Raw genomic sequence first — 24,408 nt, 5'->3', positions numbered from 1 at the left:
CGTATATTTTCCCACTTTCTTTACGAGCCGTGTTTCGTTAAAGCCTATTTATTTTCGTTACAAAATTAACGTCCGCCCGCCCGGAGGGAAAGCCCCGCTTGCGCGGAGCTGGGGAGATCCGCGAGAAGGGCCCGGCGCTCGTCCAGAGTCGCCGCCGCCGGACCGCCGTACCCGGTCCCCGCCGCCTGTCCGCCATCCGCTACGCGGCGTCGGAACCCACCCCCTCGACCTCCCGGGCATCCCCACCCCTGCCGCACCACGCTCCCGCGGACGGAGGATGAGGGGCACGGGGGCAAGGGGGACGGGGACACCCCGCCAGGCGCGCGCGCGCGCCGCGCAGCCTCCGACGGGCGGAGAGGGGAGGGCGACGGGGCGACTGCTCCCCCAGCCGCGGCTCGAGCCCGGCCCCGCTTCGCACCCCAGCCCGACCGACCCAGCCCTTAGAGCCAATCCTTATCCCGAAGTTACGGATCTGATTTGCCGACTTCCCTTATTCTAACATGCCAGAGGCTGTTCACCTTGGAGACCTGCTGCGGATATCGTTACGAGCCGTGTTCCGTTAAATATCATTTGTCTCAATGCACTTGCGGCTTACGAATATGTGCGGCTTATTTTAGTACAAAATATATATTTTTTTTAATTCAGTGGGTGCGGCTTTTTCACAGGTGCGCATAATAGTTCAGCAATTACGGTATGTAAAGGTAGTATGGCTAGATTGCATTTATCTATGGGGAGACATGCTGGGGATTCAACTTAAATCCATTCAGTCGGAAATCCGGTGCTTTTCCAGAGAGGTGAAATGTGAAGACGCGTCCATGAAATTACAACAAAGATTCTATTTGTGAGAAGCATTTTCAGGTTTTATTTAATCATGTGTTTCATGTCATTCATCTTCCTGACCGCTTTGTCCATTAGAGATGAGCCGCTCTCAGCAGTCAACGGGCGTGGGGGGTACACACTGGACAGGCCGCCAGTTCATCGCAGGGCCACACTAAGACAGACAATCATTCACACACACGGACAATTTAGCGTCACCAATTCACATAATTTGCCTGTTTTTGATTTTGGGGGTGGAGGAACCCGGAGAGAACCCACGCTTTATTCAATCCCTTTCTGTAATTTAATAAACACACTGATTAGTACATGTTCATTAATGGGATTTAACAGTTCAGTAGAATATATAACACAGATTAAATTTACTGAAGGGTTTAAGCATCACTGAATCTGAGCCACGCTACCCTGAATGCAGGAGTTTCAACAAAGCCCATGTCTTTAAAGAGCTTGTACGAAATCTCGTTCTCCTCCTCTATGAAGCAGTACACTGGGTAGCCCTCAGTGTGGAGCCATTTTGCAGTGGCAGAGATCAGGGCTTTGGCGTAGCCTTTCCGTCTGTGCTCTGGAACAGTGTACAGCATTCCAATGGCACATGTCATGTAGACAAGAATCCAGGAGACCGGCTTTCCTTCTGCATCTAATACGCATAAGGATGGAAATCTAGTAAGCATCTTCCTGATTGTCTCAATAGATTTATTGTTCTCTGAGAACTTCCACTTCTGATTCACCAAGGCAACATGCGACTCATCCAGAGAGTTTAGTGAGATCCCAGAGCTGTGGAAAAACAGAAATGAATCAAGATTCTGAAAGACAGCAAAGCTGAAAATATCATTGCATAGAAAAGCTCTACCTGTCAATAGAGGGAAGGTGAGATACATCCTCCAGTATCATCATGCGACACAGTGCGTTTTGGTGACTAATGATACTCAGATTTCTTTCTAACCCCACTGTCCTGAATATATCACTGTGGTGAAGACTGGTTCCTTGAACAGAAGTCATGATGTAATGTGTTTTTATTTTTGTACGTAATAAAAGGTATTTGTATTGTATGTTTAAAGAACAGAGTCATTTGAACAAAATTAAAGCTGATAAAAGTCCAACAAAATGACGTCTTTAAGCAGGAAGTAAGTTGGTCTTGTGAGTGATTGATAGAAAACAGTTGCATTTTCAGAAGATGGCTTTAAATAACAGGACACTGAAGTGTTCCATCGGTACATTATAAGACAAACTACTGTTATAGAATATTATTTTGTTATTACCAATGACGAGGTCACTGCTCAGATGAACAAACGACTGCTTTCTGATGGTTTCCTCGAGGACAACTGCATCCTTTGCAAAAGCACAAGCTTGTTTGATGGAACCCTGTAAGAAATATATAGATGCAGCAGATAGGAGGTGACTGACCGACAGACAGATGATGGATGGATAGGAAGAGCGATTTAAAACAGAGAGGAGTCGTCACCTGGTTCACTTGTGGAACACACATGATGAAACTGAACTCTGGCCATTTGTCCACTAAAACCGTCACAGGACTTCGCTGGCTGAGATGTGTCTTGTTTATTTGGACCAAACAACCGTAAAGCTTGAAAATAAAACAGCAACATTATAAGTAGGTAAGTAATTAAGGCAGTGGATATATTTAAATGTGCTTGTATGTTAAACACTGGTAAGCGTGTTGAGATAGTCTACAGACTGCATTAAAAGTGAAGCTGTAGCTTGTCAGAGTGGATCCGGCTGGACACACCATTAGTGACTGAGGTAAATCTCTTTTCAGCACGATCTCTGCCTCTTTCAGCTGCTCCCCGGTCAATTCCATGGTAATTCTGGTGATATGAAAGGAGTTATAGCAAAGTCATCAGTGAAGAGTGTAATAAGTGCCTCACCCAGTGGAACTTGACTTTCAATTCATGCTTTTAAATATTTGGCTTCCTTTTTATTGCCTGTTAAGGGTGAGATCTGCACAGTACAGATCTCACCCTTCGACGTTACACAACACATTCACATCGGTCAATAATCAACCGAGATATTGAGGAAGAATGCAGGATCTCTTCTACATCGTCACCAACATTTAATCTGTTCCTGGTAACATTCCCAGCATTTCCAGAAACTTTCACAGAGATCCGTCCAGAACCTTTTTGATCTATCTTGCTATAACAGACAGACGCCTACGATTAAGTAAATAATTATGTAACAACCGGTAATTAAACCCTGCTGCTTGAAGAAAAAACAAGTTTGTCAAAAGAACAAAACTTAGTGGGATATCAGTAAACTGATGACCCTGTTAAACGTTTCATGTTGTTACCAACCTTCAAATAGTTGTAGAGTGGAACGCAGGAGTGCTTCGTGCGGCAGACGGCTCGACCAATGACACACTTCTACCCTCACACCTGAGAGGTCTGTTACCACCTCCCGGTGAGAAAAGGGTATAGCACCACAAAATGAATGAGCAACCAGCAAAACTGAGCACTATATCACACACTGATGGCTGGATCAAAGACAGCAAAAGGACAGAGCTATGCCAAAACCATGGAATTCTGAGTTCAAAGTTAACATGAACATGATCTCATTATTTGTGCCTTGTCTTTAAATGCCAACTTGTATGCAGTAATAATTTAATGTGTGTTCACAAAATGAATGCAGGATCTCTTCTGCATCGTCACCAACATTTAATCTGTTTCTGCTACCATTCCCAACATTTCCTGAATATTTCACCTCGATCCACCCAGAACCTTTTTGATCTGTGTTGCTCGCACAGACAGACCCGGGAATTAAATAAATAAATATCTAACTAATTAAACACTGCTGCTTGAAGAAAAAACAAGTTTGTCAAAAGAACAAAAAATTGTGGAATATCCAGTAAACTGATGACCCTGTCCAACGCTTCATGTTGTTACCAACCCTCACTGTCAACAACACTGTTATTGACTGGAAGAAGTTTTTTCATGGAAACAATGAAAAAAGATTTGTAGAAAGTATGTAAAGGTAGTATGGTTAGATTGCATTTATCTATGGGGAGACATGCTGGGGATTCAACTTAAATGCATTCAGTCGGAAACCCGGTGCTTTTCCAGAGAGGTGAAATGTGAAGACGCGTCCATGAAATTACAACAAAGATTCTATTTGTGAGAAGCATTTTCAGGTTTTATTCAATCATGTGTTTCATTTCATTCATCTTCCTGACCGCTTTGTCCATTAGAGATGAGCCGCTCTCAGCAGTCAACGGGCGTGGGGGTACACACTGGACAGGCCGCCAGTTCATCGCAGGGCCACACTAAGACAGACAATCATTCACACACACGGACAATTTAGCGTCACCAATTCACATAATTTGCCTGTTTTTGATTTTGGGGGTGGAGGAACCCGGAGAGAACCCACGCTTTATTCAATCCCTTTCTGTAATTTAATAAACACACTGATTAGTACATGTTCATTAATGGGATTTAACAGTTCAGTAGAATATATAACACAGATTAAATTTACTGAAGGGTTTAAGCATCACTGAATCTGAGCCTCGCTACCCTGAATGCAGGAGTTTCAACAAAGCCCATGTCTTTAAAGAGCTTGTACGAAATCTCGTTCTCCTCCTCTATGAAGCAGTACACTGGGTAGCCCTCAGTGTGGAGCCATTTTGCAGTGGCAGAGATCAGGGCTTTGGCGTAGCCTTTCCGTCTGTGCTCTGGAACAGTGTACAGCATTCCAATGGCACATGTCATGTAGACAAGAATCCAGGAGACAGGCTTTCCTTCTGCATCTAATACGCATAAGGATGGAAATCTAGTAAGCATCTTCCTGATTGTCTCAATAGATTTATTGTTCTCTGAGAACTTCCACTTCTGATTCACCAAGGCAACATGCGACTCATCCAGAGAGTATAGTGAGATCCCAGAGCTGTGGAAAAACAGAAATGAATCAAGATTCTGAAAGACAGCAAAGCTGAAAATATCATTGCATAGAAAAGCTCTACCTGTCAATAGAGGGAAGGTGAGATACATCCTCCAGTATCATCATGCGACACAGTGCGTTTTGGTGACTAATGATACTCAGATTTCTTTCTAACCCCACTGTCCTGAATATATCACTGTGGTGAAGACTGGTTCCTTGAACAGAAGTCATGATGTAATGTGTTTTTATTTTTGTACGTAATAAAAGGTATTTGTATTGTATGTTTAGAGAACAGAGTCATTTGAACAAAATTAAAGCTGATAAAAGTCCAACAAAATGACGTCTTTAAGCAGAAGAAAAGTTGGTCTCGTGAGTGATTGATAGAAAACAGTTGCATTTTCAGAAGATGGCTTTAAATAACAGGACACTGAAGTGTTCCATCGGTACATTATAAGACAAACTACTGTTATAGAATATTATTTTGTTATTACCAATGACGAGGTCACTGCTCAGATGAACAAACGACTGCTTCCTGATGGTTTCCTCGAGGACAACTGCATCCTTTGCAAAAGCATAAGCTTGTTTGATGGAACCCTGTAAGAAATATATAGATGCAGCAGATAGGAGGTGACTGACCGACAGACAGATGATGGATGGATAGGAAGAGCGATTTAAAACAGAGAGGAGTCGTCACCTGGTTCACTTGTGGAACACACATGATGAAACTGAACTCTGGCCATTTGTCCACTAAAACCGTCACAGGACTTCGCTGGCTGAGATGTGTCTTGTTTATTTGGACCAAACAACCGTAAAGCTTGAAAATAAAACAGCAACATTATAAGTAGGTAAGTAATTAAGGCAGTGGATATATTTAAATGTGCTTGTATGTTAAACACTGGTAAGCGTGTTGAGATAGTCTACAGACTGCATTAAAAGTGAAGCTGTAGCTTGTCAGAGTGGATCCGGCTGGACACACCATTAGTGACTGAGGTAAATCTCTTTTCAGCACGATCTCTGCCTCTTTCAGCTGCTCCCCGGTCAATTCCATGGTAATTCTGGTGATATGAAAGGAGTTATAGCAAAGTCATCAGTGAAGAGTGTAATAAGTGCCTCACCCAGTGGAACTTGACTTTCAATTCATGCTTTTAAATATATGGCATAACGAACACCATGTTCAAGCATAAGGGTGTCCTTATGTGCACTTAGCACCAAGACACCCTAGGACGCAGTTCGATGATCGATTTTATAGTCGTATCACCGGACTTGCGGCCGCATGTCTTGGACACTTGGGCGAAGAGAGGGGCCGAGCTGTCAACCAATCACCACCTGATGGTGAGTCAACTCCGATTGTGGGGGAAGATGCCGGACAGACCTGGTAGGCCCAAACGCATTGTTAGGGTCTGTTGGGAATGTCTGGCAGACTCTCCGGTCAGAAGGAGTTTTAACTCCAACCTCCGGGAGAGCTTCGACCATGTACCGGGGGAGGCAGGGGACACTGAGTCCGAGTGGGCCATGTTTCGTGACTCCATTGTCGAAGCGGCCGATTGGTGTTGTGGCCGTAAGGTGGTCGGTGCCTGTCGTGGCGGCAATACCCGCCACGACAGGCATATAGCACCACAGGCATATAGCACCACAAAATGAACACACATTAAATTATTACTGCATACAAGTTGGCATTTAAAGACAAGGCACAAATAATGAGATCATGTTCATGTTAACTTTGAACTCAGAATACCATGGTTTTGGCATAGCTCTGTCCTTTTGCTGTCTTTGATCCAGCCATCAGTGTGTGATATAGTGCTCAGTTTTGTTGGTTGCAAATCTTCTTTTCCAACACACCCCAAATGCCCTGTATTGGAATGAGATCTTGTTACATTTGAGGACAGTAAACACTGTCATGTTCAAGATTCCAATTCCAGTTTGACGTGTTTCAACCTGTGTGACCTGGCGTGCTATTAGAGGTGGCATTGTACGGACCACAAGATGGTACATTATGGTCATAAGGAGACAAACATGGCGAGTGACAATACTCAGGTAGGCTGTGGCATTTAAATGATTCTTTCTTTTTTTTTACTTTATTTATATAACTCACAGTACAGATCTCACACTTCAACATTACACAACACATTCACATCTTCAGAGAAGAAAATAGAAGCAAATCTAACAGTGAGGAATATAATATCACTAAGTCAACTATCCTATCAAACTTTTCATGTTGTTACCAACCTTCAATTAGTTGTTGAAGCGCCATTGACTGCAATGTTAACAAATATTTCAAAGTGATACAGAATGCAGGATCTCTTCTGCATCGTCACCAACATTTAATCTGTTTCTGGTAACATTCCCAACATTTCCTGAATATTTCATCTAGATCCACCCAGAACCTTTTTGATCTGTCTTGCTTTAACAAACAGATTACCTCACTAATTAAACTCTGCTGCTTGAAGAAAAAAGTTTGTCAAAAGAACAAAACTTAGTGGGATATCAGTAAACTGATGACCCTGTTAAACATTTCATGTTGTTACCAACCTTCAAATAGTTGTAGAGTGGAACGCAGAAGTGCTTCGTGCGGCAGACGGCTCGACCAATGACACACTTCTATTATTTCACCTCAATCCACCCAGAACCTTTTTGATCTGTGTTGCTCGCACAGACAGACCCGGGATTTAAATAAATAAATATCTAACTAATTAAACACTGCTGCTTGAAGAAAAAACAAGTTTGTCAAAAGAACAAAAAATTGTGGAATATCCAGTAAACTGATGACCCTGTCCAACGCTTCATGTTGTTACCAACCCTCACTGTCAACAACACTGTTATTGACTGGAAGAAGTTTTTTCATGGAAACAATGAAAAAAGATTTGTAGAAAGTATGTAAAAGTAGTATGGTTAGATTGCATTTATCTATGGGGAGACATGCTGGGGATTCAACTTAAATGCATTCAGTCGGAAACCTGGTGCTTTTCCAGAGAGGTGAAATGTGAAGAAGCATGCTTGAAATTACAACAAAGATTCTATTTGTGAGAAGCATTTTCAGGTTTTATTCAATCATGTGTTTCATGTCATTCATCTTCCTGACCACTTCAGTTCAGTAGAATATATAACACAGATTGAATTTACTGAAGTGTTTAAGCATCACTGAATCTGAGCCACGCTCCCCTAAATGCAGGATCTTCAACAAAGCCCATGTCTTTAAAGAGCTTGTACGAAATCTCGTTCTCCTCCTCTATGAAGCAGTACACTGGGTAGCCCTCAGTGTGGAGCCATTTTGCAGTGGCAGTAATCAGGGCTTTGGCGTAGCCTTTCCCTCTGTGCTCTGGAAGAGTGTACAGCATTCCAATCTCACATGTCATATAGAGAAGAATCCAGGAGACGGGGTTTCCTTCTGCATCTAATACGCATAAGGATGGAAATCTAGTAAGCATCTTCCTGATTCCCTCAACAGATTTATTGTTCTCTGAGAACTTCCACTTCTGATTCACCAAGGCAGCATGCGACTCATCCAGAGAGCTTAGTGAGATCCCAGAGCTGTGGAGAAACAGAAATGAATCAGGATTCTGAAACACAGCAAAACTGAAAATATCATTGCATAGAAAAGCTCTACCTGTCAATAGAGGGAAGGTGAGATACATCCTCCAGTATCATCATGCGACACAGTGACCTACGGTGACTGCTCAGATTTCTTTCTAACCCCACTGTCCTGAATATATCACTGTGGTGAAGACTGGTTCCTTGAACAGAAGTCATGATGTAATGTGTTTTTATTTTTGTACGTAATAAAAGGTATTTGTATTGTATGGTTAGAGAACAGAGAGTCATTTGAACAAAATTAAAGATGATAAAAGTCCAACAAAATGACGTCTTTAAGCAGGAAGTAAGTTGGTCTTGTGAGTGATTGATAGAAAACAGTTGCATTTTCAGAAGATGGCTTTAAATAACAGGACACTGAAGTGTTCCATCGGTACATTATAAGACAAACTACTGTTATAGAATATTATTTTGTTATTACCAATGACAAGGTCACTGCTCAGATGAACAAACGACTGCTTCCTGATGGTTTCCTCGAGGACAACTGCATCCTTTGCAAAAGCATAAGCTTGTTTGATGGAACCCTGTAAGAAATATATAGATGCAGCAGATAGGAGGTGACTGACCGACAGACAGATGATGGATGGATAGGGAGAGCGATTTAAAACAGAGAGGAGTCGTCACCTGGTTCACTTGTGGAACACACATAATGAAACTGAACTCTGGCCATTTGTCCACTAAAACCGTCACAGGACTTTGCTGGCTGAGATGTGTCTTGTTTATTTGGACCAAACAACCGTAAAGCTTGAAAATAAAACAGCAACATGATAAGTAGGTAAGCAATTAAGGCAGTGGATATATTTAAATGTGCTTGTATGTTAAACACTGGTAAGCGTGTTGAGATAGTCTACAGACTGCATTAAAAGTGAAGCTGTAGCTTGTCAGAGTGGATCCGGCTGGACACACCATTAGTGACTGAGGTAAATCTCTTTTCAGCACGATCTCTGCCTCTTTCAGCTGCTCCCCGGTCAATTCCATGGTAATTCTGGTGATATGAAAGGAGTTATAGCAAAGTCATCAGTGAAGAGTGTAATAAGTGCCTCACCCAGTGGAACTTGACTTTCAATTCATGCTTTTAAATATATGGCATAACGAACACCATGTTCAAGCATAAGGGTGTCCTTATGTGCACTTAGCACCAAGACACCCTAGGACGCAGTTCGATGATCGATTTTATAGTCGTATCACCGGACTTGCGGCCGCATGTCTTGGACACTCGTGCGAAGAGAGGGGCGGAGCTGTCAACCAATCACCACCTGGTGGTGAGTCAACTCCGATTGTGGGGGAAGATGCCGGACAGACCTGGTAGGCCCAAATGCATTGTTAGGGTCTTTTGGGAACGTCTGGCAGACACTCCTGTCAGAAGGAGTTTTAACTCCCACCTCCGGGAGAGCTTCGAACATGTACCGGGGGAGGCAGGGGACACTGAGTCCGAGTGGGCCATGTTTCGTGACTCCATTGTCGAAGCGGCCAATCGGTGCTGTGGCTGTAAGGTGGTCGGTGCCTGTCGTGGCGGCAATACCCGAACCTCTTGGTGGACACCGGTGGTGAGGGATGCTGTCAAGATGAAGAAGGAGTCATATCAGGCCTTTTTGGCCTGTGGGACTCCGGAGGCAGCAGACAGGTACCGACAGATCAAGCGGAGCGCAGCTACCGCGGTTGCTGAGGCGAAAACCAGGGGATGGGAGGAGTTTGGTGAGGCCATGGAAAATGACTTCCGGACGGCTTCAAAGAGGTTCTCGACCATCATCCGGCGTCTCAGGAGGGGGAAGCAGTGCACGGTCAACACTGGATATGGTGGGGACGGTGTGCTGCTGACCTCGACTCGAGACGTAGATCGGTGGAGGAACTACTTCGAAGACATCCACAATCCCACCAACATGCCTTCTGATGAGGAAGCAGGGCCTGGAAACTCTGGAGGAAGCTTTTCCATCTCTGGGGCTAAGGTTGCCAAGGGAGTCAAAAAGCTCCTCGGTGGCAAGGCCACAGGGGTGGGTGAAATCCGCCCAGAGTTCCTTAAGGCTCTGGATGTTGTAGGGCTATTGTGATTGATTTGACTCTGCAACATTCCATGGAAATCGGGGGAAGTGCCTTTGGATTGGCAGACCGCGGTGGGGGTCCCTCTTTATAAGAAGGGGGACCGGAGGGTGTGCTCCAACTATAGAGGGATCACACTCCTCAGCCTCCCCAGTAAGGTCTATTCAGGGTTACTGTAGAGGAGGGTGCGCCGGATAGTCGAACCTGGGATTCTGGAGGTGCAATGTGGATTTCGTCCTGGCCGTGGAACTGTGGGCCAGCTCTACACCCTCGGCAGGGTCCTTGAGGATGCATGGGATTTTGCTCAACCAGTCCACGTGTGTTTTGTGGACTTGGAGAAGGCATTCGACCGTGTCCCTCGGGGAGTCCTCTGGGGGGTTCTCCGGGAGTATGGGGTTTCGGACCCTGTGATATGGGCCGTCCGTCCCCTATATTCCCGGTGTCAGAGCTTGGACCGTATCAGTAAGTCGGAAACATTTCCAGTGACATTTCACATTCAATTTTACATTCACATTCATTTCATTTCACATTCAATTTTAGAATACAAAATGACGATTAATATTTACATAAATATTGGAGATGTATTTAAATTGCAGTAATTGTTTGTAGTATTGGCAACATTCAGAATGTTCCAAATGCACCTTCTGCACAACTTCTGACAGTTAAAATAAATGCTTTTCTTGTTATTCTTATTACACTAATGTTCATATTGATTGTATTGAAATGCACCAGCACACATTGGCCTCATGGCCCAACAGCACTTTGAGCTTGTTGTCTGCTTTAATAAACAACTGAAGTTGTTCAAAAAGTGTGTTTCGTTATCAGTTTGAGTCCAATGTGGTTTTGAGTGAATTTATGAATTCCTACAAAGTAAAAGTCTTCATGTTCATTTCATTCAAATGAGGGTCGAGATTGACTCAGACGGACTCATCATGTTGTGTGTTCAGGTCTCATCATGTCGTGTGTGCAGGAACCTGTTTGGAGTTAAATTAACAATGATACGTTACAATGTCGGCTGTAGAAAAGAAGAGAAGAAGCATCCGGTAATGTTGAACACACAAAGTGAGACTTTGGGGGAGAAAGGATGCAATTATTGAGGGCGAGAAGAAAAAAGTAACTTAAAGTAACAAGTAACTAGTTACTTTTGGCATGGCGTAATAAGTAAAGTAATGTAATTACTTTTTTCAGCAAGTAACTAGTAATAAGTAATATATTACTGATCTTGAGTAACTTGCCCAACACTGAGCATCACACATTGTAACTGATGGTGGGAGGGCCCTAACGGCCCATCCCAGGAGGAGGGTGTAAACCCCCCCTGGGTGTTTTCACGCCCACTATAAAGATCACTGCCGGAAATCATTCGGCACACTTCCACAGAGTCCCGCTTCAGCGTCTGTGGGAAAGTCCAGCGCTGTATTTCCTCACCAGCTTTGTAATTGCAGAAAACCTTTCAGTAAACTTCATTCGTTTTATAATCTTGACTCATTATAAACACCTCCAACACGAGATATAATAAAAGAAAGGAGAAACCCAACACTGGTAACATCCCCAACATTTCCTGAATATTTTATCTAGATCCGCCCAGAACCTTTTTGATCTGTCTTGCTTTAACAGACAGATTACCTCACTAATTAAACTCTGCTGCTTGAAGAAAAAAGTTTGTCAAAAGAACAAAACTTAGTGGGATATAAGTAAACTGATGAGCCTGTTAAACATTTCATGTTGTTACCAACCTTCAAATAGTTGTCGAGCGGAACGCAGAAGTGCTTCGTGCGGCAGACGGCTCGACCAATGACACACTTCTACCCTCACACCTGAGAGGTCTGTTACCACCTCCCGGTGGGAAAAGGGTATAGCACCACAAAATGAACACACATTAAATTATTACTGCATACAAGTTGGCATTTAAAGACAAGGCACAAATAATGAGATCATGTTCATGTTAACTTTGAACTCAGAATTCCATGGTTTTGGCATAGCTCTGTCCTTTTGCTGTCTTTGATCCAGCCATCAGTGTGTGATATAGTGCTCAGTTTTGTTGGTTGCAAATCTTCTGTTCCAACACATCCCAAATGACCTATATTGGAATGAGATCTTGTTCCATTTGAGGACAGTAAACACTGTCATGTTCAAGATTCCAATTCCAGTTTGACGTGTTTCAACCTGTGTGACCTGGCGTGCTATTAGAGGTGGCATTGTACGGACCACAAGATGGTACATTATGGTCATAAGGAGACAAACATGGCGAGTGACAATACTCAGGTAGGCTGTGGCATTTAAATTATTCTTTCTTTTTTTTTACTTTATTTATATAACTCACAGTACAGATCTCACCCTTCAACATTACACAACACATTCACATCTTCAGAGAAGAAAATAGAAGGAAATCTAACAGTGAGGAATATAATATCACTAATTCAACTATCCTATCAAACTTTTCATGTTGTTACCAACCTTCAATTAGTTGTCAAAGCGCCATTGACTGCAATGTTAACAAATATTTCAAAGTGATACAGAATGCAGGATCTCTTCTGGATCATCACCAACATTTAATCTGTTTCTGGTAACATTCCCAAAATTTCCTGAATATTTCACCTCAATCCACCCAGAACCTTTTTGATCTGTGTTGCTATAACAGACAGACCCGGGATTTAAATAAATAATTATCTAACTAATTAAACCCTACTGCTTGAAGAAAAAACAAGTTTGTCAAAAGAACAAAAAATTGTGGAATATCCAGTAAACTGATGACCCTGTCCAACGCTTCATGTTTTTTTATTTTATTGTTTACTTTATTTACATAACTCACATTACAGATTCTGTACAGATTCACATCTTCAGAGAACAAAATAGAAGGAAATCCAACAATGAGGAATATAATATCACTAATTCAATTATACTGTCAAACGCTTCATGTTGTTACCAACCCTCACTGTCAACAACACTGTTATTGACTGGAAGAAGTTTTTTCATGGAAACAATGAAACACGATTTGTAGAAAGTTTGTAAAGGTAGTATGGAGAGATTGCATTTATCTATGGGGAGAAATGCTGGGGATTAAATTTAAATGCATTCAGTCGGAAATCCGGTGCTTTTCCAGAGAGGTGAAATGTGAAGAAGCGTCCATGAAATTACAACAAAGATTCTATTTGTGAGAAGCATTTTCAGGTTTTATTCAATCCTTTCATGTCATTCATCTTCCTGACCACTTCAGTTCAGTAGAATATATAACACAGATTGAATTTACTGAAGTGTTTAAGCATCACTGAATCTGAGCCACACAATCCTGACTGCAGGAGCTTCAACAAAGCCCATGTCTTTAAAGAGCTTGTATGAAATTTCGTTCTCCTCATCTATGAAGCAGTACACTGGGTAGCCCTCAGTGTGGAGCCATTTTGCAGTGGCAGTAATCAGGGCTTTGGCATAGCCTTTCCCTCTGTGCTCTGGAACAGTGTACAGCATTCCAATGGCACATGCCATATGGACAAGAATCCAGGAGACGGGCTTTCCTTCTGCATCTAATACGCATAAGGATGGAAATCTAGTAAGCATCTTCCTGATTCCCTCAACAGATTTATTATTCTCTGAGAACTTCCACTTCTGATTCACCAAGGCAGCATGCGACTCATCCAGAGAGCTTAGTGAGATCCCAGAGCTGTGGAGAAACAGAAATGAATCAGGATTCGGAAACACAGCAAAACTGAAAATATAATTGCAGAGAAAAGCTCTACCTGTCAATAGAGGGAAGGTGAGATACATCCTCCAGTATCATCATGCGACACAGTGACCTTCGGTGACTGCTCAGATTTCTTTCTAACCCCACTGTCCTGAATATATCACTGTGGTGAAGACTGGTTCCTTGAACAGAAGTCATGATGTAATGTGTTTTTATTTTTGTACGTAATAAAAGGTATTTGTATTGTATGGTTAGAGAACAGAGAGTCATTTGAACAAAATTAAAGCTGATAAAAGTCAAACAAAATGACGTATTTAAGCAGGAAGTAAGTTGGTCTTGTGAGTGATTGATAGAAAACAGTTGCATTTTTTGAAGATGGCTTTAAATAACAGGACACTGAAGTGTTCCATCGGTACATTATAAGACAAACTACTGTTATAGAATATTATTTTGTTATTACCAATGAAAAGGTCACTGCTCAGATGAACAAACGACTGCTTCCTGATGGTTTCCTCGAGGACAACTGCATCCTTTGCAAAAGCATAAGCTTGTTTGATGGAACCCTGTAAGAAATATATAGATGCAGCAGATAGGAGGTGACTGACCGACAGACAGATGATGGATGGATAGGGAGAGCGATTTAAAACAGAGAGGAGTCGTCACCTGGTTCACTTGTGGAACACACATAATGAAACTGAACTCTGGCCATTTGTCCACTAAAACCGTCACAGGACTTTGCTGGCTGAGATGTGTCTTGTTTATTTGGACCAAACAACCGTAAAGCTTGAAAATAAAACAGCAACATTATAAGTAGGTAAGCAATTAAGGCAGTGGATATATTTAAATGTGCTTGTATGTTAAACACTGGTAAGCGTGTTGAGATAGTCTACAGACTGCATTAAAAGTGAAGCTGTAGCTTGTCAGAGTGGATCCGGCTGGACACACCATTAGTGACTGAGGTAAATCTCTTTTCAGCACGATCTCTGCCTCTTTCAGCTGCTCCCCGGTCAATTCCATGGTAATTCTGGTGATATGAAAGGAGTTATAGCAAAGTCATCAGTGAAGAGTGTAATAAGTGCCTCACCCAGTGGAACTTGACTTTCAATTCATGCTTTTAAATATATGGCATAACGAACACCATGTTCAAGCATAAGGGTGTCCTTATGTGCACTTAGCACCAAGACATCCAAGGACGCAGTTCAATGATCGATTTTATAGTCGTATCACCGGACTTGCGGCCGCATGTCTTGGACACTCGTGCGAAGAGAGGGGCCGAGCTGTCAACCAATCACCACCTGATGGTGAGTCAACTCCGATTGTGGGGGAAGATGCCGGACAGACCTGGTAGGCCCAAACGCATTGTTAGGGTCTGTTGGGAACGTCTGGCAGACACTCCTGTCAGAAGGAGTTTTAACTCCCACCTCCGGGAGAGCTTCGACCATGTACCGGGGGAGGCAGGGGACACTGAGTACGAGTGGGCCATGTTTCGTGACTCCATTGTCGAAGCGGCCAATCGGTGCTGTGGCCGTAAGGTGGTCGGTGCCTGTCGTGGCGGCAATACCCGAACCTCTTGGTGGACACCGGTGGTGAGGGATGCTGTCAAGATGAAGAAGGAGTCATATCAGGCCTTTTTGGCCTGTGGGACTCCGGAGGCAGCAGACAGGTACCGACAGATCAAGCGGAGCGCAGCTACCGCGGTTGCTGAGGCGAAAACCAGGGGATGGGAGGAGTTTGGTGAGGCCATGGAAAATGACTTCCGGACGGCTTCAAAGAGGTTCCCGACCATCATCCGGCGTCTCAGGAGGGGGAAGCAGTGCACGGTCAACACTGGATATGGTGGGGACGGTGTGCTGCTGACCTCGACTCGAGACGTAGATCGGTGGAGGAACTACTTCGAAGATCTCCACAATCCCACCAACATGCCTTCTGATGAGGAAGCAGGGCCTGGGGACTCGTGGATGAGCTCCTCCATCTCTGGGGCCGAGGTTGCTGAGGTAGTCAAAAAGCTCCTCGGTGGCAAGGCCGCAGGGGTGGGTGAAATCCGCCCAGAGTTCCTTAAGGCTCTGGATGTTGTAGGGCTGTCGTGATTGATTTGACTCTGCAACATTCCATGGAAATCGGGGGAAGTGCCTTTGGATTGGCAGACCGGGGTGGGGGTCCCTCTTTATAAGAAGGGGGACCGGAGGGTGTGCTCCAACTATAGAGGGATCACACACCTCAGCCTCCCCAGTAAGGTCTATTCAGGGGTACTGTAGAGGAGGGTGCGCCGGATAGTCGAACCTGGGATTCTGGAGGTGCAATGTGGATTTCGTCCTGGCCGTGGAACGGTGGGCCAGCTCTACACCCTCGGCAGGGTCCTTGAGGATGCATGGGATTTTGCCCAACCAATCCACGTGTGTTTTGTGGACTTGGAGAAGGCATTCGACCGTGTCCCTCGGGGAGTCCTCTGGGGGGTTCTCCGGGAGTATGGGGTTTCAGACACTGTGATATGGGCCGTCCGTCCCCTATATTCCCGGTGTCAGAGCTTGGACCGTATCAGTAAGTCGGAAACATTTCCAGTGACATTTCACATTCAATTTTATATTCACATTCATTTCATTTCATATTCAATTTTAGAATACAAAATGACGATTAATATTTACATGAATATTGGAGATGTATTTAAATTGCAGTAATTGTTTGTAGTATTGGCAACATTCAGAATGTTCCGATGCACCTTCTGCACAACTTCTGACAGTTAAAATAAATGCTTTTCTTGTTCTTCTTATTACACTAATGTGCATATTGATTGTATTGAAATGCACCAGCACACATTGGCCTCATGGCCCAGCAGCACGTTGAGCTTGTTGTCGGCTTTAATAAACAACTGAAGTTGTTCAAAAAGTGTGTTTCGTTATCAGTTTGAGTCCAGATGTGGTTTTGAGTGAATTTATGAATTCCTACAAAGTAAAAGTCTTCATGTTCATTTCATTCAAATGAGGGTCGAGATTGACTCAGACGGACTCATCATGTTGTGTGTTCAGGTCTCATCATGTGTGCAGGAACCTGTTTGGAGTTAAATTAACAATGAGAAGTTACAATGTCGGCTGTAGAAAAGAGGAGAAGAAGCATCCGGTAATGTTGAACACACAAAGTGAGACTTTGGGGGAGAAAGGATGCAATTATTGAGGGCGAGAAGAAAAAAGTAACTTAAAGTAACAAGTAACTAGTTACTTTTGGCAGGGAGTAATAAGTAAAGTAATGTAATTACTTCTTCCAGCAAGTAACTAGTAATAAGTAATATATTACTGATCTTGAGTAACTTGCCCAACACTGAGCATCACACATTGTAACTGATGGTGGGAGGGCCCTAACGGCCCATCCCAGGAGGAGGGTGTAAACCCCCCCTGGGTGTTTTCACGCCCACTATAAAGATCACTGCCGGAAATCATTCAGGACTCTTCCACAGAGTCCCGCTTCAGCGTCTGTGGGAAAGTCCAGCGCTGTATTTCCTCACCAGCTTTTTAATTGGTAGTATTGGCAACATTCAGAATTCAGAGGGTTATCCCTCTGTATAAAAAAGGAAACAAATTAGAACCTGGCAACTACCGCCCTGTTTCCGTCCTTTGTTCCATCTCAAAGGTTATGGAGAGATTAATCCAGGAGCAAATCAACCGCTACATCGCCGAGCCTAACCTGCTCTTTGAATTCCAATCGGGCTTCAGAACATCCCACTCCACTGACACGTGCCTCATATATCTGACTGACTACATCAAGCGTGAAGTAGACTCGGGCAAATACTGCGGCATGGTCATGCTGGACCTCCAGAAGGCCATTGACACCGTTAACCATTCAATTTTATTGAATAAACTAGGGGCGATTGGATTTGATAGCACATCAACAAACTGGATGAAATCATACCTAGAGGGACGAGAACAAATGGTAGACATAAACGGAACCTTGTCCTCGTCCCTCCCGGTGAGCCGTGGGGTTCCTCAAGGCAGCATTCTTGGACTGTTACTGTTCCTCCTATACATTAACGACATGAGTGCTGCCTGTAACTGCAAATTGTTCCTGTTTGCTGATGACTCAGCACTCCTGATTTTGGGAGAGGACAAAGTGCAGGTTGAGGAGGCTCTCAGCTCTGAGGTCACCAGAATCCGGACTTGGCTTACGGATAACAAACTGTCACTACATCTTGGTAAAACCGAATCGATTCTTTTTGGGTCTAAACACTCTCTACGTGACAGTGACGTGCAGTCAGTGGAGGCAGGTGAGGCACAGCCTCACCTGTCATCATATAAAATCATATAAAAATCATGTATTTGTATTATTAAAAATAATATAAAAATCATATAACATATAATATAACATCAGTGATATTATATTATATATTTTATGATTTTTTCATTTTTAATAATACAATTAGTGCGTCACATGTTCTTGTGCTCAGCGGCATTAAAATACTGCAGAATGAGGCCACATGTAATACTGCCTGCAGCCCATATGAGACCCGTAAGTGATTCAGCGCACTCATCAGCTGATCCGCTCGTTCGAGACGGGCTTGTAAACACGGAAGCGCTGGCTGTCTGGATGTCTGGACGTCAAGCAAGAACCCGTCTTTTCTGCTTTTCTTGCCTTCTTTTCTCAACTTCTGACAATGTCTGGACTCGGATGGGATATTGCGACATGAAGAATTTACAGAGAAGCCTCGTCAAACACGAGCAGAACCGCGGCGCGCACGCCCCAGCTGGACACATACACACACATCTCAGAGTCAGAACATATGTTTAACAGTTATACTGTTGTGGACGGGTGCGAGGGGACCCCAGGGAACAGGGGACGGAGATGTCGCAATCGTGGACTTTATATTTTACTGATATGTCCATCAGGAAACACAACATCCTGGAGCCGCACACAGGATCGTGGGGTGGCTGGAGCCCAATGAAAATATCTATATAACAAAAAACACAGCCGAGAAAGAAAAACCAAAAAGCCAGCTCTAATAAAAACCAGTCACAAAAAAAAGAAAACGCTACGCAGGACCCGGGCGCACGGATCAGCCGCGGTCGGCAAGGACGAGGCGAGACCCGGGGACGGGGACGGGGAGCGGCAGAAAGACGTGCTGCACGTAGAGGCGAGAACCAAAGAACAGTCCGACGGGGAGCAGCGGGCGGAGCAGGGCTTATGAGGGCTGGTGGCGATTTGGCTCAATCTGCCTCAGGTGCGCCCGGGTTGACCGCAGCCAATCCCCACGCCGCAGGTCCAGGAGCGAGAGGCAGAAACAGGTGTGCGTAATAAGGAAAATTAACGAGTGCAGCAACATGACCCTCACATAAACATCAGTTAAACTTTAACTGATCAACACACGCACCCACACACATTTAACGCTGCACGCACACTGATACGCAGAGTTGAATAATTTCACGTCATATAATTTCATTAAATCTTTTGTAAATACGCAGATTATGTGGGGTCTCCCCTTTTTGTCATAAACTGATGAGCCAGGTTTGTGACAGTATGTAAAAAAATGCTGGTACGAATTTTTAAACAAAACACGTTAAATGTTGCCAATCAAATGATGAACAAGCTGTAGGTTCATTTATTTGTAAATCTGACTGACTGACCACCGCACGTCACTGCTACGTGAGATAAATGTTAATGATTTCAAGGTCACAGTCGATGATACAGTAATCTCCAGCAAAGAAGAGATTACCTATTTGGGCTGTGTTCTTGACAAATACCTGTCTGGCGATAGTATGGCAACTAAGGTGATCAAAAAAGTCAATTAAAGAACAAGATTTTTGGGCAGAATGTCTGCTTTTGTCAACAAAAGTGCTCTCCGGACGCTTGCCGGAGCCCTCGTTCAGCCCCTCTTTGACTATGCTAGCACCTCCTGGTATTCAAACATCAAAATGTCCCTGAAAACCAGGCTCCAAACCTCCCAAAACAAACTGATTTGGCTATTCCTCAATCTGGGGCCCATGACCCACCTTCTTCCTGGACATTTTGCTAGCCGAAAATGGCTCAGGATAGAATAAAGGGTTAAACAACTCAAAATGGGATTGGCATTTAAAATAGTCAATGCAGCTCTGCCCTCAGTCCCCTCAATCCCTGCATACCTGACGGAACACCTCCACAGATTTAGTGACACCCACAGCCACAACACTAGAGGGAGCTCAAACAACAACCTGATTACCCCCTCCTATAGGACTAACATGGGTAAATCATCTTTTTACAATACGGCCACCCAAGGGTGGAACGGATTGACTCCCGCCCTCAAAACATGCACCTCTTTGGCCTTAGGGTCAAACGGCCCTAAAAATACACCTTTTAGGGGGACAGAAACGGAGATAGTCATCACGACTCTCTCCGGCTCAACCCCCCCCCCCCCCTTTTTTTGTCCACCTACGTTGCACATATTAATTGCCTTAGTAATTTATTGTAATTTATGTAATTTATTGTCATCCATTGTCATTTTGCATCAGTGGTGTAATTTATTTTAGATTAATTGTTAGTTTGCATCGGCGGTGTAAAATCATTTCTTTTTTGTTTTTCTCATGTTACGTTGCACCAATTGAGTTATTGAATATTGGTTTTATTTTTATTTGTATTGTTAAATTTGTATTGTTAATTGTGGATGATTTATGTACGAAGGACTTTCAACGGAAACAAGACCGCAAGGGCTTTTTTGAAATGCTCCTCTTAGACAGGATGTTTGACTTTATTTGTACTGTAATACATGCTACTGTGTGACTGTACTTGTACTCTAACATTCTATCTAATAAATATATTCATTCATTCAAACAATTACTGAAAACCTTTCAGTAAACTGCATTCGTTTTATAATCCTGACTCATTATAAACACCTCCAACACGAGATATAATAAAAGAAAGGAGAAACCCAGCACTGGTAACATCCCCAACATTTCCTGAATATTTCATCTAGATCTGCCCAGAACCTTTTTGATCTGTCTTGCTTTAACAGACAGATTATCTCACTAATTAAACTCTGCTGCTTGAGGAAAAAACAAGTTTGTCAAAAGAACAAAACTTAGTGGGATATCAGTAAACTGATGACCCTGTTAAACGTTTCATGTTGTTACCAACCTTCAAATAGTTGTAGAGTGGAACGCAGAAGTGCTTCGTGCGGCAGACGGCTTGACCAATGACACACTTCTACCCTCACACCTGAGAGGTCTGTTACCACCTCCAGGTGGGAAAATGGTATAGCACCACAAAATGAACACGCATTAAATTATTACTGCATACAAGTTGGCATTTAAAGACAAGGCACAAATAATGAGATCATGTTCATGTTAACTTTGAACTCAGAATTCCATGGTTTTGGCATAGCTCTGTCCTTTTGCTGTCTTTGATCCAGCCATCAGTGTGTGATATAGTGCTCAGTTTTGTTGGTTGCAAATCTTCTGTTCCAACACACCCCAAATGCCCTGTATTGGAATGAGATCTTGTTCCATTTGAGGACAGTAAACACTGTCATGTTCAAGATTCCAATTCCAGTTTGACGTGTTTCAACCTGTGTGACCTGGCGTGCTATTAGAAGTGGCATTGTACGGACCACAAGATGGTACATTATGGTCATAAGGAGACAAACATGGCGAGTGACAATACTCGGGTAGGCTGTGGCATTTAAATGATTCTTTCTTTTTTTTTACTTTATTTATATAACTCACAGTACAGATCTCACCCTTCAACATTACACAACACATTCACATCTTCAGAGAAGAAAATAGAAGCAAATCTAACAGTGAGAAATATAATATCACTAATTCAACTATCCTATCAAACTTTTCATGTTGTTACCAACCTTCAATTAGTTGTTGAAGCGCCATTGACTGCAATGTTAACAAATATTTCAAAGTGATACAGAATGCAGGATCTCTTCTGCATCGTCACCAACATTTAATCTGTTTCTGGTAACATTCCCAACATTTCCTGAATATTTCACCTCGATCCACCCAGAACCTTTTTGATCTGTCTTGCTTTAACAAACAGATTACCTCACTAATTAAACTCTGCTGCTTGAAGAAAAAAGTTTGTCAAAAGAACAAAACTTAGTGGGATATCAGTAAACTGATGACCCTGTTAAACATTTCATGTTGTTACCAACCTTCAAATAGTTGTAGAGTGGAACGCAGAAGTGCTTCGTGCGGCAGACGGCTCGACCAATGACACACTTCTATTATTTCACCTCAATCCACCCAGAACCTTTTTGATCTGTGTTGCTCGCACAGACAGACCCGGGAATTAAATAAATAAATATCTAACTAATTAAACACTGCTGCTTGAAGAAAAAACAAGTTTGTCAAAAGAACAAAAAAGTGGAATATCCAGTAAACTGATGACCCTGTCCAACGCTTCATGTTGTTACCAACCCTCACTGTCAACAACACTGTTATTGACTGGAAGAAGTTTTTTCATGGAAACAATGAAACACGATTTGTAGAAAGTATGTAAAGGTAGTATGGCTAGATTGCATTTATCTATGGGGAGACATGCTGAGGATTCAACTTAAATGCATTCAGTCGGAAACCCGGTGCTTATCCAGAGAGGTGAAATGTGAAGAAGCATGCTTGAAATTACAACAAAGATTCTATTTGTGAGAAGCATTTTCAGGTTTTATTCAATCCTTTCATGTCATTCATCTTCCTGACCACTTCAGTTCAGTAGAATATATAACACAGATTGAATTTACTGAAGTGTTTAAGCATCACTGAATCTGAGCCACGCTCCCCTAAATGCAGGATCTTCAACAAAGCCCATGTCTTTAAAGAGCTTGTACGAAATCTCGTTCTCCTCCTCTATGAAGCAGTACACTGGGTAGCCCTCAGTGTGGAGCCATTTTGCAGTGGCAGTAATCAGGGCTTTGGCGTAGCCTTTCCCTCTGTGCTCTGCAACAGTGTACAGCATTCCAATGGCACATGTCATGTAGACAAGAATCCAGGAGACGGGCCTTCCTTCTGCATCTAATACGCATAAGGATGGAAATCTAGTAAGCATCTTCCTGATTGTCTCAACAGATTTATTGTTCTCTGAGAACTTCCACTTCTGATTCACCAAGGCAGCATGCGACTCATCCAGAGAGCTTAGTGAGATCCCAGAGCTGTGGAGAAACAGAAATGAATCAGGATTCTGAAACACAGCAAAACTGAAAATATAATTGCATAGAAAAGCTCTACCTGTCAATAGAGGGAAGGTGAGATACATCCTCCAGTATCATCATGCGACACAGTGACCTACGGTGAATGCTCAGATTTCTTTCTAACCCCACTGTCCTGAATATATCACTGTGGTGAAGACTGGTTCCTCGAACAGAAGTCATGATGTAATGTGTTTTTATTTTTGTACGTAATAAAAGGTATTTGTATTGTATCTTTAGAGAACAGAGTCATTTGAACAAAATTAAAGCTGATAAAAGTCCAACAAAATGACGTCTTTAAGCAGAAAAAAAGTTGGTCTCGTGTGTGATTGATAGAAAACAGTTGCATTTTCAGAAGATGGCTTTAAATAACAGGACACTGAAGTGTTCCATCGGTACATTATAAGACAAACAACTGTTATAGAATATTATTTTGTTATTACCAATGACAAGGTCACTGCTCAGATGAACAAACGACTGCTTTCTGATGGTTTCCTCGAGGACAACTGCATCCTTTGCAAAAGCACAAGCTTGTTTGATGGAACCCTGTAAGAAATATATAGATGCAGCAGATAGGAGGTGACTGACCGACAGACAGATGATGGATGGATAGGGAGAGCGATTTAAAACAGAGAGGAGTCTTCACCTGGTTCACTTGTGGAACACACATAATGAAACTGAACTCTGGCCATTTGTCCACTAAAACCGTCACAGGACTTCGCTGGCTGAGATGTGTCTTGTTTATTTGGACCAAATAACCGTAAAGCTTGAAAATAAAACAGCAACATTATAAGTAGGTAAGCAATTAAGGCAGTGGATATATTTAAATGTGCTTGTATGTTAAACACTGGTAAGCGTGTTGAGATAGTCTACAGACTGCATTAAAAGTGAAGCTGTAGCTTGTCAGAGTGGATCCGGCTGGACACACCATTAGTGACTGAGGTAAATCTCTTTTCAGCACGATCTCTGCCTCTTTCAGCTGCTCCCCGGTCAATTCCATGGTAATTCTGGTGATATGAAAGGAGTTATAGCAAAGTCATCAGTGAAGAGTGTAATAAGTGCCTCACCCAGTGGAACTTGACTTTCAATTCATGCTTTTAAATATTTGGCTTCCTTTTTATTGCCTGTTAAGGGTGAGATCTGCACAGGACAGATCTCACCCTTCGACGTTACACAACACATTCACATCGGTCAATAATCAACCGAGATATTGAGGAAGAATGCAGGATCTCTTCTACATCGTCACCAA

General features: G+C 42.9%; 5 protein-coding genes across 5 annotated transcripts; all 5 read right to left on the bottom strand.

Annotated features, from left to right (window-relative positions):
* Nucleotides 1-1,208: 1,208 nt before the first annotated feature.
* LOC137896060 (glycine N-acyltransferase-like) lies at nucleotides 1,209-2,650 on the bottom strand. Its single transcript, XM_068741590.1, has 5 exons — nucleotides 2,579-2,650; nucleotides 2,297-2,416; nucleotides 2,094-2,196; nucleotides 1,685-1,817; nucleotides 1,209-1,608 (listed from the first exon to the last, which is right to left on the bottom strand). The coding sequence occupies exons 1-5, from the start codon at nucleotides 2,648-2,650 to the stop codon at nucleotides 1,209-1,211; spliced, it is 828 nt and encodes a 275-aa protein (XP_068597691.1).
* A 1,672-nt stretch (nucleotides 2,651-4,322) lies between these two features.
* Nucleotides 4,323-5,764, bottom strand: LOC137896059 (glycine N-acyltransferase-like). The gene is made up of 5 exons (XM_068741589.1): nucleotides 5,693-5,764; nucleotides 5,411-5,530; nucleotides 5,208-5,310; nucleotides 4,799-4,931; nucleotides 4,323-4,722 (listed from the first exon to the last, which is right to left on the bottom strand). Exons 1-5 carry the CDS (start codon nucleotides 5,762-5,764, stop codon nucleotides 4,323-4,325), a joined length of 828 nt encoding a protein of 275 aa, XP_068597690.1.
* Nucleotides 5,765-7,844: 2,080 nt separating this feature from the next.
* Nucleotides 7,845-9,282, bottom strand: LOC137895985 (glycine N-acyltransferase-like). The gene is made up of 5 exons (XM_068741513.1): nucleotides 9,211-9,282; nucleotides 8,929-9,048; nucleotides 8,726-8,828; nucleotides 8,321-8,447; nucleotides 7,845-8,244 (listed from the first exon to the last, which is right to left on the bottom strand). Exons 1-5 carry the CDS (start codon nucleotides 9,280-9,282, stop codon nucleotides 7,845-7,847), a joined length of 822 nt encoding a protein of 273 aa, XP_068597614.1.
* Nucleotides 9,283-13,596: 4,314 nt separating this feature from the next.
* On the bottom strand, nucleotides 13,597-15,034 carry LOC137896058 (glycine N-acyltransferase-like). The gene is made up of 5 exons (XM_068741588.1): nucleotides 14,963-15,034; nucleotides 14,681-14,800; nucleotides 14,478-14,580; nucleotides 14,073-14,199; nucleotides 13,597-13,996 (listed from the first exon to the last, which is right to left on the bottom strand). The coding sequence occupies exons 1-5, from the start codon at nucleotides 15,032-15,034 to the stop codon at nucleotides 13,597-13,599; spliced, it is 822 nt and encodes a 273-aa protein (XP_068597689.1).
* A 7,689-nt stretch (nucleotides 15,035-22,723) lies between these two features.
* LOC137896216 (glycine N-acyltransferase-like) lies at nucleotides 22,724-24,159 on the bottom strand. The gene is made up of 5 exons (XM_068741745.1): nucleotides 24,088-24,159; nucleotides 23,806-23,925; nucleotides 23,603-23,705; nucleotides 23,200-23,326; nucleotides 22,724-23,123 (listed from the first exon to the last, which is right to left on the bottom strand). Exons 1-5 carry the CDS (start codon nucleotides 24,157-24,159, stop codon nucleotides 22,724-22,726), a joined length of 822 nt encoding a protein of 273 aa, XP_068597846.1.
* Between the last annotated feature and the right edge of the window lie 249 nt (nucleotides 24,160-24,408).

The sequence above is a fragment of the Brachionichthys hirsutus genome, chromosome 7, assembly GCF_040956055.1.
Source record: "Brachionichthys hirsutus isolate HB-005 chromosome 7, CSIRO-AGI_Bhir_v1, whole genome shotgun sequence".
Classification (NCBI taxonomy): domain Eukaryota; kingdom Metazoa; phylum Chordata; class Actinopteri; order Lophiiformes; family Brachionichthyidae; genus Brachionichthys; species Brachionichthys hirsutus.
The sequence above is the reverse complement of the archived record's forward strand: the minus strand, read 5'-3'. Positions and strand labels throughout refer to the sequence as shown.